This window comes from Nothobranchius furzeri, chromosome 12 (assembly GCF_043380555.1).
Source record: "Nothobranchius furzeri strain GRZ-AD chromosome 12, NfurGRZ-RIMD1, whole genome shotgun sequence".
In the NCBI taxonomy this organism is placed as follows: domain Eukaryota; kingdom Metazoa; phylum Chordata; class Actinopteri; order Cyprinodontiformes; family Nothobranchiidae; genus Nothobranchius; species Nothobranchius furzeri.
In genome coordinates this window covers 8,007,768-8,023,440 of record NC_091752.1, presented here as the reverse complement: position 1 = coordinate 8,023,440, position 15,673 = coordinate 8,007,768, and the positions used below count along the sequence as shown (strand labels likewise).

General features: G+C 45.1%; 2 protein-coding genes across 7 annotated transcripts in view; one reads left to right on the top strand and one right to left on the bottom strand.

Moving 5' to 3' along the window:
* Window positions 1-422: 422 nt before the first annotated feature.
* On the bottom strand, window positions 423-2,418 carry LOC107375511 (heme-binding protein 2). Its single transcript, XM_015944072.3, has 4 exons — window positions 1,739-2,418; window positions 1,530-1,656; window positions 1,130-1,292; window positions 423-977 (listed from the first exon to the last, which is right to left on the bottom strand). The coding sequence occupies exons 1-4, from the start codon at window positions 1,850-1,852 to the stop codon at window positions 806-808; spliced, it is 576 nt and encodes a 191-aa protein (XP_015799558.1). The 5' UTR covers window positions 1,853-2,418; the 3' UTR covers window positions 423-805.
* A 227-nt stretch (window positions 2,419-2,645) lies between these two features.
* Window positions 2,646-15,673, top strand: part of LOC107375510 (cationic amino acid transporter 2) — a 36,833-nt gene continuing 23,805 nt past the window's right edge. For all 6 annotated transcript variants that reach the window (XM_054749936.2, XM_015944070.3, XM_070542206.1 and 3 more), the window contains exons 1-2: window positions 2,646-3,162; window positions 4,888-5,863. In XM_054749936.2, coding sequence (XP_054605911.1) covers window positions 2,953-3,162; window positions 4,888-5,863 — 1,186 coding nt within the window. In that variant the 5' untranslated portion in view covers window positions 2,646-2,952. The remainder of the gene's footprint in view (window positions 3,163-4,887; window positions 5,864-15,673) is intronic.

Below are 15,673 nucleotides of genomic sequence, written 5' to 3'. Positions count from 1 at the left end.
GTAATCCTGCTAATCTGACTTCTGACCAGAAACTGGGACCTGTTTTATTTTGTTCCCCCTGCTGGAAAGCCAGCATAGAGTATCAGTGTGTTGTTTTGGTGCTGGTCTAGCAGCTAAACCAGCACCAAAACACAACACATGTTTGGAAACAGCTGGTGTACGCTGGATTTTTCAGCAGGGCTCTAGTCTCAACGTGTATTAAACCACCACATAGTTCCTGAGCGGAGCCGCAGCTGCAGCTCACCGCTCTGCACGGGGTGGGTCAAACACGGAGATGTCATTTCACCAGCGTGATGATGACTAATGGGACTTTACGGAGAACAAAAAGAATGAAAATTGCCCTAAAGGTGCTTCAAGAAGCACCTGAGGAAAGTCACAGTCAACTGGAACGAACTGAAACAAAGGAAGCAATCCAAGCAGAATCCAGTCAGACCAGAACTTTGTTTAAATCTGATTAAAGCCCTTCTGGGAATTCATCCGGAAGAAATGTCAAGTTTATTTTCATTGGAACAAAAGAAAAAAAAAACAGTGAAATACATTCCTCCACGTGTGTAGCTTATATTTTCAGATTAGGGTGAATAATTGGGTTAAATAAGTTGAGTCACAGCAGCTAAAACTGAACAGAAACTTTAAGTAACTCAGCAAAAAGCAAAAGCAAAACCTAAAACGAAACTCGTCCATGTGGCCAAACAGGTTACATTTACAAGAATCCAGACGGTCTGGTGATGCGGCTTTAGTTTACCAACACTGGCACAAGGAAGACAGATAACATCACCTTAGAAGGAGAAATTAGACGTTTGTTCTCTCAGGGTGCATGAAACCAGACCTCGTTGTGGTGACTAAAAGCAAAATAACTGTCGTAGAACATCACACAGGTGATTTGGGGATTGAAGGCGATTCCGTTTGTAGTCAAATAATTCTTAAGAGTATTTTGATTCTCCTCAGCAGCCCTGACAGAAGGGACACCACCAAAGCTCCTGCACAGAGAAGAACCAAGCACCTTGATTAGATCCTGAACCCTCAGGCTTCTCTTCAGATCCTTTAAGTTTTCTCCACAATCTGACCCAAAATCCCATCAACACTGAGGATTCCTGTCAGGGTTTTAATGGTTGGGGTTGGATGAACTCACTTGGTGTAGATGGTGGCAGCACTTTTGCGTAGCAGAAAAACAGAAGGATCAGCGATTTGAGGCTCCGGACCAGGCGGGAGAAACCAGGACAAGGACTGAACCAAACCGGTCGAACCTTCAGAGATGGTGATCAGGACAGGCCAGGTGTCAGGGATCTCATTACCTGAGAGAGACCAACAGAGTGGTTTCATAAGTAAACACCCAGATGCAAACGTGGAAAATTAAAACCAGTCTAGTGACCATTAACACTAAAATGTGTCAGAATCAGTCTAACAGATGTTGAGATAAACGCTGGAAAAACAGATCAACTGCAAAACAGTTAAAGTCCATTAAAGCGGGGTGGAGACCTTTACCAGTGTTATTACTGTAGAGCATCACTAGGTGAGAAGATCTGGCTCACCTGCTTGCTTCTGGGACATCCAGAAACCCTTCAGCCGCTCATTTGCAGCCAAAAAATCTGCGCTTGTGTTTCCTGGCATGGTGGTGGTGATCCACTTTGTAGCAACAATTTCACGCTTCTCAAAGTCCTGAAAAAAGAAGAAAAAAAAGATTGCATCAACCGTAGACACACTAAAAGGGTGAGTGTGTGCTGCCTGCTCGGACACCTACCTGGTTGGTTTCCACCACCGTGTACTCTGGGCATGGCTGGTGGTGGCAGAACTCTGCGTAGTCGCCGTAGCAGAACGGTACCAGAACCAGCAGTGACAACAACAGCTTCATCATGACAGACACAGCGCTCTCTGCTCCTACTGAGACCTGACCTCAGCAGCCTTTCTGACTTTACCTGCATACCAAGTCAAATGGCCACACCCACTGTTCTGTCCTCTGCAGGCAGACCGGTGCGTCAGCCAGAGAAATCCTCCTCCTCCTCAGCTGTTTCTGGATTTCAGGACCAATCTGTCTGATGTGCTTGAACCTTTACATTGGTTTAATGCAACGTGCACATGTGTACTTGTCTATATCTGCTTAAGAGGACCAACTTTAACTTTTAACCTGTAGTGTGTGGACATTTCCACACTGTGGGGACATCTGGCTGGTCCGCACAAAGACAAAATACACTCAAACAGGGTCCTAGAGGTTTTGATTTAGATTAGGATTAGGTTAGGGTATGGGTTAGGTTTAGTGAAGTCACTAAAATGAATGGAGGTCAGTGGAGGGTCCACACAGGGATACAGCAACAGCTGTGTGTGTGTGTGTGTGTGTGTGTGTGTGTGTGTGTGTGTGTGTGTGTGTGTGTGTGTGCACATCTGACAATTAGGTCAGACAAAGTCAGTCATCTATCATGGGGAGAAACTTACTAAAATAATCGGGATTAAACCTTTAACATCATCAGAAGAGCCCACACATCCAGACCAGCAGGTGAGGTCTACGTCATCACAGTGGAGTGCTGTGATTGGATGGTCACCTGGACTGGTCCTTGCGGAGACGTTTTATCTCCAGCAGAGGGAGCCAATGCATCTCAACCTTACTTCCGGATGTTCACCTGCAGCCTCCCACCCTCCACCCCCGTCCTCCGGTGCAGCTGGAGGATGCGCTCAGCAGTGCGCATATCGGCGGACATGCACCTGCACATGCACGAACCCGGGCCCTGCACCCGGACGGAGACTCGGCTGTCTCCGGACTGATGCTCTGGTCGGTGGGATAACGGGCGGTGCGGGATGGGCGTGGGCGCGAGGCAGAACCAGAACCATGTCATTTCACGGCCATTGTCCGGACTGTTGGGGGGATCGAGCAGATTTCCTGGGCTGATCGGGGATCGGTGTGTCTTGTTCTCTCTAATCCATTAACGCTGCACTTTCCTTCCCCACCGGGAGCTCGGAGCCATGGAGAAGTCCAAAAGCGCCGAGTGTCCGGCGGAGGACGTCTCAAAGATCCCGGATGAGGAGCTGCTGAGGCGGAGTAAAGAGGATCTGGTTCGGCGGCTCCGGAGGGCGGAGGCAGAGCGGAGGAGCGTGATCCTGGAGCACGGAAACTTAATGCGGGAGGTGAACCGGAGACTGCAGCTGCACCTGGACGAGATCCGGAGCCTGAAGGTGAGAGGTTCCGCTCCCCCTGAGAGCTCTTACCGGACCGGGGTGTGGTTCTGATCAGCTGGCCCGGGCTAGATGAGTGGGTCACATCCTGTTAGAACCAGAACCAGACCTGTTGCGTTGGTCTGTATTTTTATTCATTTATTTCTCCACAGATTAAGCTTCTCCAGAACCAGAACCTTCATCATTATTCAGACTAGATTTCATGTTTTGAAGCATAAATGAAACAGACGATCCAGAACCAGAACTTTCTTAGACCTTTTGCTCATGTACCAGTAGCAGGGGCGGTTCTAGACCAAATTTTCCAGGGGGGCCACAGTGAGGCCAGTATTTTTTCATGGGGGCACAAGAAAAAAAAAAAGGGAAAAATTAGGGCAATATCAAAATTCTTTTTTGTCTCCGCCATATGACTAATTTTGTGCTTGTGCACAATTTTACCAAAGGAAATTCCTAGTACTGTGAAACTACTCACTTTTTTGTTCTCCTTTTTCATATCTATCTTTACTATATTTTGGGGATCACATTTATCAAAAAGCTGTATTTTACTAAAATAAGATTCAAATAAATTCATAAGTAAAGACAGTGAACAAGTAAATTATTACAGCGAATGCAGTAATGGTTTACTTGTGAAAGTAAAACTGGCATGTTTTTATGGTACTCAGATAACAATTCTGAATGCTTCACCGCAACACGAGACTTGAGTAAAAAATAATTCTAGTTGATTATTATAGTTTGTGACTTTATTTGAAGATTACATGTACTGTACATATGAAAAATAAACATTCAAATAAATTATGAGCACAATACAATTTCAAATAATTTCAATTTTTGCCTTTCAGACTTTGCATGTACCAAAAAAAACCCTCCTCTCTCAGTTGCTTTTTTCCAGTTCCTAAATCCACATGGTGAGTCAAACACACTTCCTGCGCTACTTGGCGGGCTAAAATGTCTGCATGCATGACAATAAGTAGAGTCCATAGTAACAGAATATTCAACCCAAGGATGACTTTCATACCAGCTTGGCTGAAAGCTGCGTCTTCTGTCTTCTATTAATGTCACTGGAAATGTCCTCAAATGAGGCTGAGTAGGTTGGTCATCCTTACACTTGCTGACATCTGAAAGAAAATAAAGTTAGCATGAGGATAAAAGTCATAATTAGTTAATTCTGAGTCTTATTTTATCTATTTATTAAATATAAACAACAGAAATTTTGGTCCAGAGTCAGCATGCCTCAAATGCATTTTACACACTGTATGAGCTCAGTTAGGAACTTAAAAGTAAATGACAGAAACACGCGACTACGATCAAAACACTGATGTCAGGAAAATAAGCTGTATTTACCTTCGTCTCTTAGCGTCTTTTCCGTTAGTCGTCCTCAATAACTTCTTCGGGTCCCATTTAAACTATTTTTAATCTTTTATTCAAAAATCCACTGCGTAAACAGTTCTGTCCACAGAGTGTGCTGCGCTCTAAAGGCTCCGTGTGAAACGCTGCAGCGCATTAGTTCCCGTCTCCGAGGCAGCGTGGGGAAAAAAAATCCGATCTCTTCAGCACAGGGGCCATAACAGGGGCCAGGGCCGGTTCTACAGGGGCCCAGGCCCCTGTGGGCCCCTGTGTTAAAACCGCCATTGACCAGTAGAACTCCACCAGGATCTGGATGATGTTTTAGAGCCAGAACCAGCATGTTCTCTCACCCTGATTCACTCTCTGTGTGTGTCTGTAAACCAGGACGTGAACCAGAAACTGCAGGAGGACAACCAGGAGCTGCGGGACCTGTGCTGCTTTCTAGATGATGACCGTCAGAAGGGGAAGCGGGTTTCCAGGGAGTGGCAGCGTTTGGGTCGGGTCAGCGCCAGTCTGATGAGGAAGGAGGTGTCTGTTTACCTGCAAAAGCTCAAGGAGCTGGAGCAGCGGCAGCTGGAGGTCATCCAAGAAAACCTGGAGCTGAGGGAGGTGTGTCTGATGCTGGAGGAGGAGCATGCCAGGGGGGGAGGTGGGGGAGACCTCGGCTGCAGGAGCTCCATAGACAGCTTGAACCAGCTTGGGGGAGGTGGGCCCACTCCGGGCCTGCTGAGGGATGTGGGTGATGGGAGCAGTACCTCCAGCGCTGGGAGCACGAACAGCCCTGATACCCAGAAACCCCCTCCTCTCGGCTCTTGCACCAGCCCAGCATCTGGAGCCGGGTCCAGGTATGCTTCCGATCAGAACAGAGATGCATGTGACCCCATCGGGAAGAAGCACAGCTCCACTCTGGAATACCACACCTTCCCACAGTCCTGCTGCCTCCGAGGGGGTTCCCTTACACACCTGGACCCCCACAGCCCTGATAAACCTTTGAACAGGTCGACCCGTGACCCTCCTCCCAAAACCTGCAGCTCTAACCTGCTCGCTCAGAAACAGCGGCTGGTGTCAGGACCACACGAGAAGGGCTCTGCTAAGTCCAGTCCAGAACTGAGTCCGAGGCAGAAGCACGGTAGCATGGTGGGGGCTTGCTGTGAGAGTCCAGAGTCCAAGCAGCCGGTACCAAGGACCCCGGACCTGCTGAGGAAGGGTCAGGCCGTGCTTGGAAGTCCTGAATGTATGCACCACCATTACCATCAGCACAGCCCGAGAACGGACCACAAGGGGAGGACCAAGAAGGACGGAGGACAGAGGAGGGCCGTGGGAGAGGACATGACCCCCCACCACCAGAGTCTGTACACCGGTAGGCCCGTGGTACCTTTAGTGTTCTGATCCTCAACCCAAACATCAATCAGCCTGGGTCCTGAGTCAGTCCCATGTACCCGTGGTGGTGTCAATGTCCCCATATTTGTGCCCATGTCTGTGTGTTGGTGTCATTGTCCCAGCGGTGCCCATGTCCCTGTGTATGTTTATCTTTGTCCCAGTGGTGGTGTCCTTGTTCCGGTGGTGTCCATTCAATTCAATTCAAGTTTATTTATATAGCGCCAAATCACGACAAGCGTCGTCTCAAGAAACTTCACACAGTAAACATTCCAATACAGGTCAGGTCATTAAGCCAGTCAGTAACAGGTTTCCTATATAAGGAACCCAGCAGGTTGCATTGAGTCACTGACTAGTGTCAGAGTCTTTACAGCAATCCTCATACTAAGCAAGCATTCAGTGACACACACACACACACACACACACACACACACACACACACACACACACACACACACACACACACACACGCACGCACACACACACACACACACCATATATACCAAGTAGTGTTTCTATTGTTACATTGTGATTTCTTAGTAAATATTCTATTTGGTGAGAGATAAACTTTATTGTATTTATCCTAGTGGATCTATAATTAAAGGGTAAACTATGACATTCAATGTCAAGGAAAGCAAAGTGTTATCAGAGGGAGAATGATTAAATGGTTAGCAACAGTGTTCAAGACGATGGCCCCCTCCGTGAAGCTATCACAGCTAGGCAGAATTTCCTAGCTTCTTCTGGAGAGAAAAACGCTTAGAGAAAAAATAAAGTTAGCAGCTGAAATGAAGTTAAAGAGCAGACTGTAGAAGAAAGCAGTAGAGTGTGGAAAGGGGTCAGTGTGTCCTCCAGCAGTCTAAGCCTATAGCAGCATAAATACAGAGATAACTCTGGATAACCTAGCCTTTTAGATGGAGGCATGTTGGAGTCAGGGCAAGGGAGAGCCGTCTTTACCCACTGTACTCTCCACCTCCCTCTTCTCCCCCACTTGTCCAGATTTAGGCTAACATCAGATTTTAACCATAGGCCCTATCAAATAAAAATGTTTTAAGCCTAGTCTTAAAAGTAGACAAGGTGTCTGCCTCACGGAATAAAGCTGGGAGTTGGTTCCACAGGAGAGGAGCCTGATAACTAAAAGATCTGCCTCCCATCCTATTTTTAGATATTCTGAGAACCACCAGTAAACCTGCAGTCTGAGAGCGAAGTGCTCGGTTAGGAACATATGGAACAATCAGATCACTGATGTATGATGGAGCTTGATTATTAAGAGCTTTATATGTGAGAAGAAGGATCTTAAAATCTATTCTGAATTTAACAGGTAGCCAGTGTAGGGAAGCTAAGTCAGGAGAGATATGATCTCTCTTTTTAATTCTCATCAGAACTCTAGCTGCAGCATTTTGGACAAGCTGAAGACTTTTAACTACATTCTGTCGACTTCCTGAGAGTAATGAATTACAGTAATCCAGTCTTGATGCAATGAATGCATGAACTAGTTTTTCAGCATCACTCTTGGAAAGGATGCTTCTAATCTTAGCAATATTCCTAAGGTGGAAAAACGAAATCCTACAAACCTGTTTAATGTGTGATTTGAATGACATGTCCTGGTCAAAGATAACACCAAGGTTCCTTACTTTGTTCTCGGAGATTAATGTAATGCCATTCAGGTCAGGTGATTGACTAAGCAATTTCCTTTTCTGGATTTCTGGTCCAAAGATGGGAACTTCCGTCTTGTCTTGATTTAAAAGCAAAAAGTTTAGAGCCATCCAATTTTTTATGTCTTCAAGACAAGCCTGTAATCTAACTAACCGAGGTTAGGTTTATCAGGGTTAATGGATAGATATAACTGAGTATCGTCAGCATAACAGTGGAAGTTTATCCCATGCTGTCTAATGATTTTACCAGTTGGGAGCATATATATAGTAAAAAGAATTGGTCAAAGCACTGAACCCTATGGTACTCCACAAGTAACCCTGGAGTTTGAAGATTTGTCATGTACATTTACAAAATTAAATCTATCAGACAGGTAGGATTTAAACCAGCCTAGTGCTGTTCCTTTGATCCCTACAACATGTTCAAGCCTTTTTTAAGGAACATTGAGAGCACTGAGATCTAACAAGACTAGAACAGACACAAGATTCTTATCTGAGGCCATGAGAATATCTTTTGTAACTCTCACTAACGCAGTTTCAGTGCTGTGATACTCTAAAACCAGACTGAAATTCCTCAAACAGATCATTAGTGTTTAAATGCTCACATACTTGGATGGCCACTATTTTCTCCAGGACTTTGGATAAAAATGGAAGGTTAGATATTGGTCTATAATTCATTGGATCATCTGGATCCAGAGAAGGCTTCTTAAGTAAAGGTTTGATTACAGCAACCTTAAAATCCTGTGGTACATATCCATTTACTAAGGATAGATTGATTATATCTAGAATGGGGGCAGTAACCAAAGGAAATGCATCTTTGAATTATTTGGTTGGGATTGGATCTAAAATGCAAGTTGAAGGTTTAGATGAAGCTAATATTTTTGATAAATCTGAAAAATCAACTGGATCAAAACGGTTCAAACACAGATGAGGTTCTACAGTTACCTCAGATGCTGCCTCACTTACTGAGGAAGAAGAAATCACATTAGGGAGGATGCTAATGATTTTGTTTCTAATAGAATTAATTTTACTTGTGAAAAATCCCATACAGTCGTTGCTGCTGAGGGCTAAAGGAATAGATGGCTCAGAGCTATGATTTTGTGTAAGTTTGGCAACTTTACTGAAAAGAAATTTAGGTTTATTCTTATTCTCTTTAGAGATGAAAAATAAGCAGTTCTAGTTTGTTGAAGCTTATTTTTATAAAGCACAAGACTATTTTTCCAGGATAAGTAGGATTCCTCCTGGTGTGTAGAGCGCCATGTTCTCTCCAATTTTCTAGAGTTTTGTTTTAAAGTTCGTAAATCAGTATTAAACCAGGGAGCCAACTTCCTGTCCCTAATTACCTTCTTTTTTAAGGGGGCAACATCATCTAATGCTACACGTAAAGAAGTAACATTATGAACTAAAGCATCAATTTGTGAAGGGCTAGAAATAAAAATATTGCCCTCTGATACGTTCTTCTGAGATGCTGAAGATAGTAAAGATGGAACAGTTGATTTAAAAGATGCAACAGCGTTGTCAGAGAGACAGACTATACTGAAATTTACTTTCATGTCTCGAGAACTCAGTTATAAAAAAACTCAAAGGTTATCAAAAAGTGGTCAGAGAGGACTGGATTATGTGGAAATATTTCCTCACACTTTATGCCTTAAGTCAGCACAAGGTTTAATTTATGATGGCAAGAGTGGGTGGAGCTATGTATTCTTTGGGTAAAATCAATTCAGTCTAAGATATTACTAAAGGCTACATTGAGGCTATCATTTTCAATGTCCACATGCATGTTAAAATCCCCCACTACAATGACCTTATCAGTATTTAGCACCAAATCAGATAAATAATCAGAGATCTGATCCAAAAACTCAGAGTAAGGGCCTGGTGAATGATACAAAACTACAAACAAGAGTGGTTTTACAGTTTTGCAACCTGGATTAGGAAATCTAAGAATAAGATGTTCAAACGAATTGTAACTATTTATTGGTAAGAGATTGATTAATGGGTCTGAATTAAAAATGGTTGCTACTCCTCCTCCTCGCCCTGTACTTCAAGCAATATGATGATTTAAATAATTAGAAGGAGTCGACTCATTTAACCTAACATAGTCCTCTTGCTGCAGCCAGGATTCTGTGAGAGAGAACAAAGAAATCTGATTATCACAAATCAAGTCATTAACTAACAAAGTCTTAGAAAAATAGATCTAATGTTCAATAACCCACATTTAATTTTTCTAGTTTTCTGCTCAGTTGAATTTGTTCTAATATCTTGGAGATTTCCATGATTTGCTTTATTAAGCCTGATATTTAATCTGTGTGATTTTGGCCGTGGGCAGAACACTGTCTCTATGGGGTAGTGGGTGGGTAACAGTACAGAAGCTGCAGAGGGGTGGGTTAAACTACGACTCTTCTTCCTGGTCTGGACCCTGGGTTGTCATAGAGGACTAATAAAACTGGCCATGTTCCTAGAAAGAAGAGCTGCTCCATCCAAAGAGGGGTGGATGCCGTCTCTTCGCATCAGACCAGGTTTTCCCCAAAAAGTTTTCCAATTATCAATGTAGCCCACGTTGTTTTCAGGACACCACCTAGACAGCCAGCGGTTAAAGGACAGCATGCGGCTAAACATGTCGTCACTGGTCCAATCAGACAGGGGGCCAGAGAAAATTACGGAGTCTGACATTGTTTTGGCAAACTTACACACAGAAGCAACATTAATTTTAGTGACCTCCGATTGGCATAACCAGGTGTCGTTACCGCCAGCGTGAATAACAATCTTACTGTATTTACGCTTATCCTTATCCAGCAGTTTCAGGTAAGATTTAATGTCGCCCGCTCTGGCCCCAGGTAAACATTTAACTATGGTTGCTGGAGCCTCTAATGCCACGTTTCTGACTATGGAGCTGCCAATGATCAGAGTTGGCTTGTCAGTGGGTGTGTCACTGAGCGAGGAAAATCTTTTAGAAACGTGGACGGGTTGGTGGTGTCCCACGGGCTGGGTTCTATGCTTCCTGCGTACTGTCACCCAGCCGGCCTGAGGTCCCGGCTGCTCAGGTTCTACTGGAGGACCGCTACGGGGTGGTTCTGAGCTAGTTAGCCCCGCACTAGCTAAGAAGCTACGGCTATCTACGGGCTTTTCAACAGTGCGGTGCCGGGCCTCCAATTCCGACACCCTTGCCTCCAAAGCTACAAAAACGCTACATTTATTACAGGTACCATTATCACTAAAGGAGGCAGAGTAGTAACTAAACATCTGACACAGAGAGATAGGAGACGGAGAAGTAGCCATAGCCGTGCTGAGGCTAAGCTAACTGGACGAGCAACTCATTCAACACCAAATAAACTGCGTGCGAACTTGAATGGTTCCCTAAAAGCTAGGTGGAACAACAGAAAATGTGTGTTTTAGGGTGCTTATGTGCTACAATAACTCAGAGATATCCTAGTACAAAGAAATTTAATCAGTTTTAGCATGCCACAAACACCGAACAGCTACACATAGTGCAACACTGAAAACAGGAAACACCTTACCGCATACACTGCCACCTACAGCCATTTCCCCATGGTGGTGTCCATGTCCCTGTGTTGGTGTCCTTGTCCCCGTGTTTGTTTACCTATGTCCCCATGGTGGTGTCCATGTCCCCATGTTTGTGTCCATGTCGCCGTGGTGGTGTCTATGTCCCCATGGTGGTGTCTATGTCCCTGTATTGGTGTCCATGTCCCTGTGGTGGTGTCCTTGTCCCTGTCTTGGTGTCCATGTCCCAGTGGTTGTGTCCATATATTAAAGTGATGATGTGTGCTTTCCATGGCGATAGGGGAAAGTACTTACCTAAATCATTGCAAACAAGCATTATTTTTGTGTGCAAGGCCGTATCAACGGATGGCCATTAGGGTCAAAAATCCATTAATGTGCAATTTTGCATCATAAGCCTCCAACAATAGGAAAAATCACATCAGACACCCTTTCATCACTAGCAGCAAGTGAAGAGGTAAATGTGTAAAGCCAGGTTTATGAATGGTGAAAGTTTTGTAACCGCTTGTTACAAATTAGTAAATGCCCTTTGTCCTCACGGGCTCCCGTAGAAGTAAACATGATGTCTAATATGGCGTAGCCCAGAGACTTAGACCCGCTCCTGTGTATTTTAGACCTGATGTTTATGGTTTTATGTTACAAAGCCGCCATGTTTTTCAACAACGTTTCGATGGAGATTTCTAGAGATTAACAGTAAAACTACAAGTTGTTCCATGCTGTGGTTCTTTTTTAAAACACAGAGCAGTTCTGTTTACCTGTTTTCCCGCTACGTTTCGTTTGCGGCTGCAAACTTCCTCAGTTGTTACTTTAAATACATGGGGTGATGGTGGCACAGGAGTAAAGTGCTTGTGCCAAAATCCAGAAGGTTGCAGGTTTGAGTCCCACTGTCATTGTGTCCTTGGGCAAGACACTTAACTCGCCTTGCCTGCTGGAGGTGGTCGGAGGGACCGGTGGCACCTCTGTCAGTGCACCCCAGGGCAGCTGTAGCTACACTGTAGCTCATCACCACTAGCTTGTGAATGTGTGTGAATGGGTGAATGACTGATTGTGTTGTAAAGCACCTTGGGGGGTTCGAGGACTCTAGAAGGTGCTAAATCAAATTGTTAACAACTCACTTTTACATTGCGAAACTTCGACAGCACACGCTGGTGGGGGGTGGGGGGTGGGGGTTCTATCACTGCCCCATTGCCATGCTCTCAGTCTCTCTGACCCACCCAGGCCTTTACCCTCACTTTAAGGAGACTGACTGGATTTGATTGTTTGTGGGCTCAAACTTCTGAGAATTGAGGCAGAACTAAGTAGAGCTGCATGACCTAACTTTGAGCATCCATCCATCCATCCATCCATCCATCCATCCATCCATCCATCCATCCATCCATCCTCTTCCGCTTATCCGGAGTCAGGCACGGGGGCAGCAGCCTAAGTTGAGACGCCCAGACTTCCCTCCCCCCAGCCACTTGGGCCAGCTCCTCTGGGAGAATCCCAAGGCGTTCCCTGGCCAGCTGTGAGACAATAGTCCCTCTGGCATGTCCTGGGTCTCCCTTTAGGCCTCCTTTCTGGTTGGACATGCCTGGAAAACCTCACCAGGGAGGCGTCCAGGAGGCATCCCGACCAGATGCCCGAGCCACCTCAACTGGCTCCTCTTGATTTGAAGGAGCAGCAGGTCTACTCCGAGCCCCTCCCAGATGACTAAGCATCTCACCCTATCTCTAAGCCACCCACCAGCCATCCTGCAGAGAAAACTCATTTCGGCCGCTTGTATCCATGATCTCGTTCCTTTGGTCACTACCCAAAGCTTGTGACCGTAGGTGAGGGTAGGAATATAGATCGACCGGTAAATCGAGAGCTTCGTCTTCTGGCTCAGCCCTCTCTTCACCACGACAGATCTGTAAAACGCCCGTATCACTGCAGACGCAGCACCAATCCGCCTGTCGATCTTGCGCTCCAGCTTTCCCTCACTCGTGAACAAGACCACATTCGAGCATCGTCATCTCCATGTACGCATACGCCAGAGTCACAAGGTCGTCTGGCAGGTCAGCCGTGCAACTCAAAAACATTCTCGCCTTTCAACCTCAGCTCAAACATCCTCTTGTCACTAAGTAAGGAAAATACTATTTATGTCCTGTTAAAGTAATTTATGCAAGAACATCAACACACACACACACACACACACACACACACACACTAGGCCTCATCTTATAAACACATGGTTGATCTCCAGCGACCTCCACTCCTGCTCCTCAGCTCCTCTCATGCACAGACGGTTTGGTTTCATTTGAAGATCGCTGCCTAAAAATTGTCCGTTTGTTTCTATAATTAGTTTCTTTTCTCTGAGGCAGAACAGCTCTGTTCAGCCCAGATGGCGCGGCTCTGAGCCCGGGTGGATGTGCTAAATCAGTGGGAAGGAATTAACGTGTGAACCTCATCAGACTCTGAACCTGAACCCAACGCAGGCCCTCATACGGAGCTCTGAGCTTGTTCTCGTGGAGGAGGAGAACAGAAGGTTTCTCACCTTCATCTGGAGCCAACAGGGTGAAGGTTCTGAGAAGCAGAGCCAGGAATGGGACTGCAGCTGCTTTCTCACTAAATGAACATTACTCGGGATTACATAAGAATAAAGCACAGTTAATCCCAGACATGCAGACGAGCAAGCATCAGACATCATGACTGAACTCTCCTCAGATCAGGTGTTGCTCAGTGTACAGAGAGCTTCCTGTGGTGATAACCCCAATGGCCATTAGGCGGGGAACGCTCCGGGACATTCGGAATGTTCATATTTGGTCTAACATGGAATCAAACCATTAATCTGTAATCTGATTTAGTTATTAACTGGTTTCCATCTGTTGTTTTTGGTGACATGTTCAGCAAAAACAACACTAAACGTTGGTGCTTCGTTATATAATCCCTCAGCTACTCAAACTGAGTTTAATCTCCTCACATTTTCGGTTCTGTTGTTGTCCGTCGTCATCAGCCATGGAGGATTCGTTGAGCGGCCATTTGTTTTTTTAGTGAACCCAGCTTCAGCTTAACTGACCACGCAGCTCCTCAACACTGAACCGGATGCTCGCTCCTGCTGACTGTCTCTGAGTCGGTTCACCTTCATGCTGAACACTCGCAGCCCTGCACCGGGTCTGGGCCCAGAGCAAACCGGCATTCTGGTGGCCCAGTCTTAGCCATGATGTTGAGACATCCTCAGGTCTACATCCAGACCTGTCTATGGTCCAGAGCCAGCCATTCCTGGTCCCAAACACCTCTGGACCTGGTGGCACTTCCTATCATTAATAGATTCTCTAAATCTGATCCTTGTGCTTCACCTTGTCTCCGAGGTAAACCCGGTAATGTTTTCTGATGGAGGGGCGTAGAAAACCTTCTGTAGTGCATACAGCTGGTGTGTGTTCTACCAACGGTCCATCGATCAAACACTAACTTGGAGCACACAACTTCCACATAAAATGGGACTTTTTACACCTTGTTTTGATGTTTTTTTTTCTGATCGATAAAGTTCAAGAAAAACAAAAACAAAGAATAATGTAAGGCTTGATTTCTTAAAAACAGTAAAGGGAAATCAAACTCCTGTGTGGAAAACCCAGTTAAAGCAACACACTGCTGTTTGGTTTGGGTCAGAACCACCTCAGACTTGCTTTTCACGTGTCTGAGCAGAACCTCCCTGAACCGTCTGCAGGTGGTTCAGAACGCCTGTGCTCGGCTTCTGACCAAGTCCTCCAAACACACACAGCATATTCAAAAGTGTAAATTTTCTGGTGTTGGTCCAATTTAACACCAAGAATAGTTAATTTAACACTAAAACAAGTTATATAGTTGAGATGTAACACTGACATGATAATTAAAACCCAGTGTTAAAAAGGAGTGTTTCCTAATCAACTCTGTGGGTGTTATTTTGGACAAAATAACTCCTGAAAATCTAACTCTGAACTCCCACAGCAGCTGAAATGCCTGCTGAGTTCATCTGTAGACTCCACCCTTTTATTCTAAAAGTTGGACTGGTAGCGGCCGATTGGCTGCATAGAGTTGCAGGAGCTGCAGTGGGCGAGGTGCATTGTGGGTAGTCGTGTTTTTAGTTAGTTTGTTCTATTTTGAGGTGTTTATGCATGTTTCTTTTGCGGAGTTGTGTTGTTCTTAGTTAGTACTTTGTTCACTGTTGCAAATGTGGTTTTGCTTGTTGTGTTTGTACCGTAAGTGAGGAGGCCGGTCAAAAGAATGGGACCGCTGTGCGTTCCACTATAGCAATAATAATGTGGTGCATGGTTAATACTACATGTGCAGGACTTTACTTGGTAACCTCTCCCACTGACTGGTAGCAGTCATGAGGTGTACAAGGCATGAGTTCGCCAGTGTAGCTTCCTGGCATAGCACACTGAAAAGTATTTAAAATCATGACATCATGGTAGAGATTAATAACTTGAGTGTAAATTGACTCTGAAAACTAACACTGGTTGTAGTGTACACAACAAATTCAACATGCTAAAAATAACTGTCAGAGTTGATTTCGACACTTTTAAATTGTCTCTATGGGTCCACCCCAGTAAGGCCTAGTCCACACGTAGCCGGGGTTTTTTGAAAACCAATATCCGCCCCTCCAAAAACTTGCACCCACACCACCGCGTTTT

Excerpts from the sequence above, each read along its gene's own strand:
- LOC107375511 (XM_015944072.3), bottom strand. The coding sequence starts at position 1,852 with ATGATGAAGCTGTTGTTGTCACTGCTGGTTCTGGTACCGTTCTGCTAC. Across the intron at positions 1,657-1,738 it reads CGGTGGTGGAAACCAACCAG|GACTTTGAGAAGCGTGAAAT; the intron begins GTAGGTGTCCGA and ends TTCTTTTTTCAG. Across the intron at positions 978-1,129 it reads GCTGCCACCATCTACACCAA|GAGCTTTGGTGGTGTCCCTT; the intron begins GTGAGTTCATCC and ends TTCTCTGTGCAG.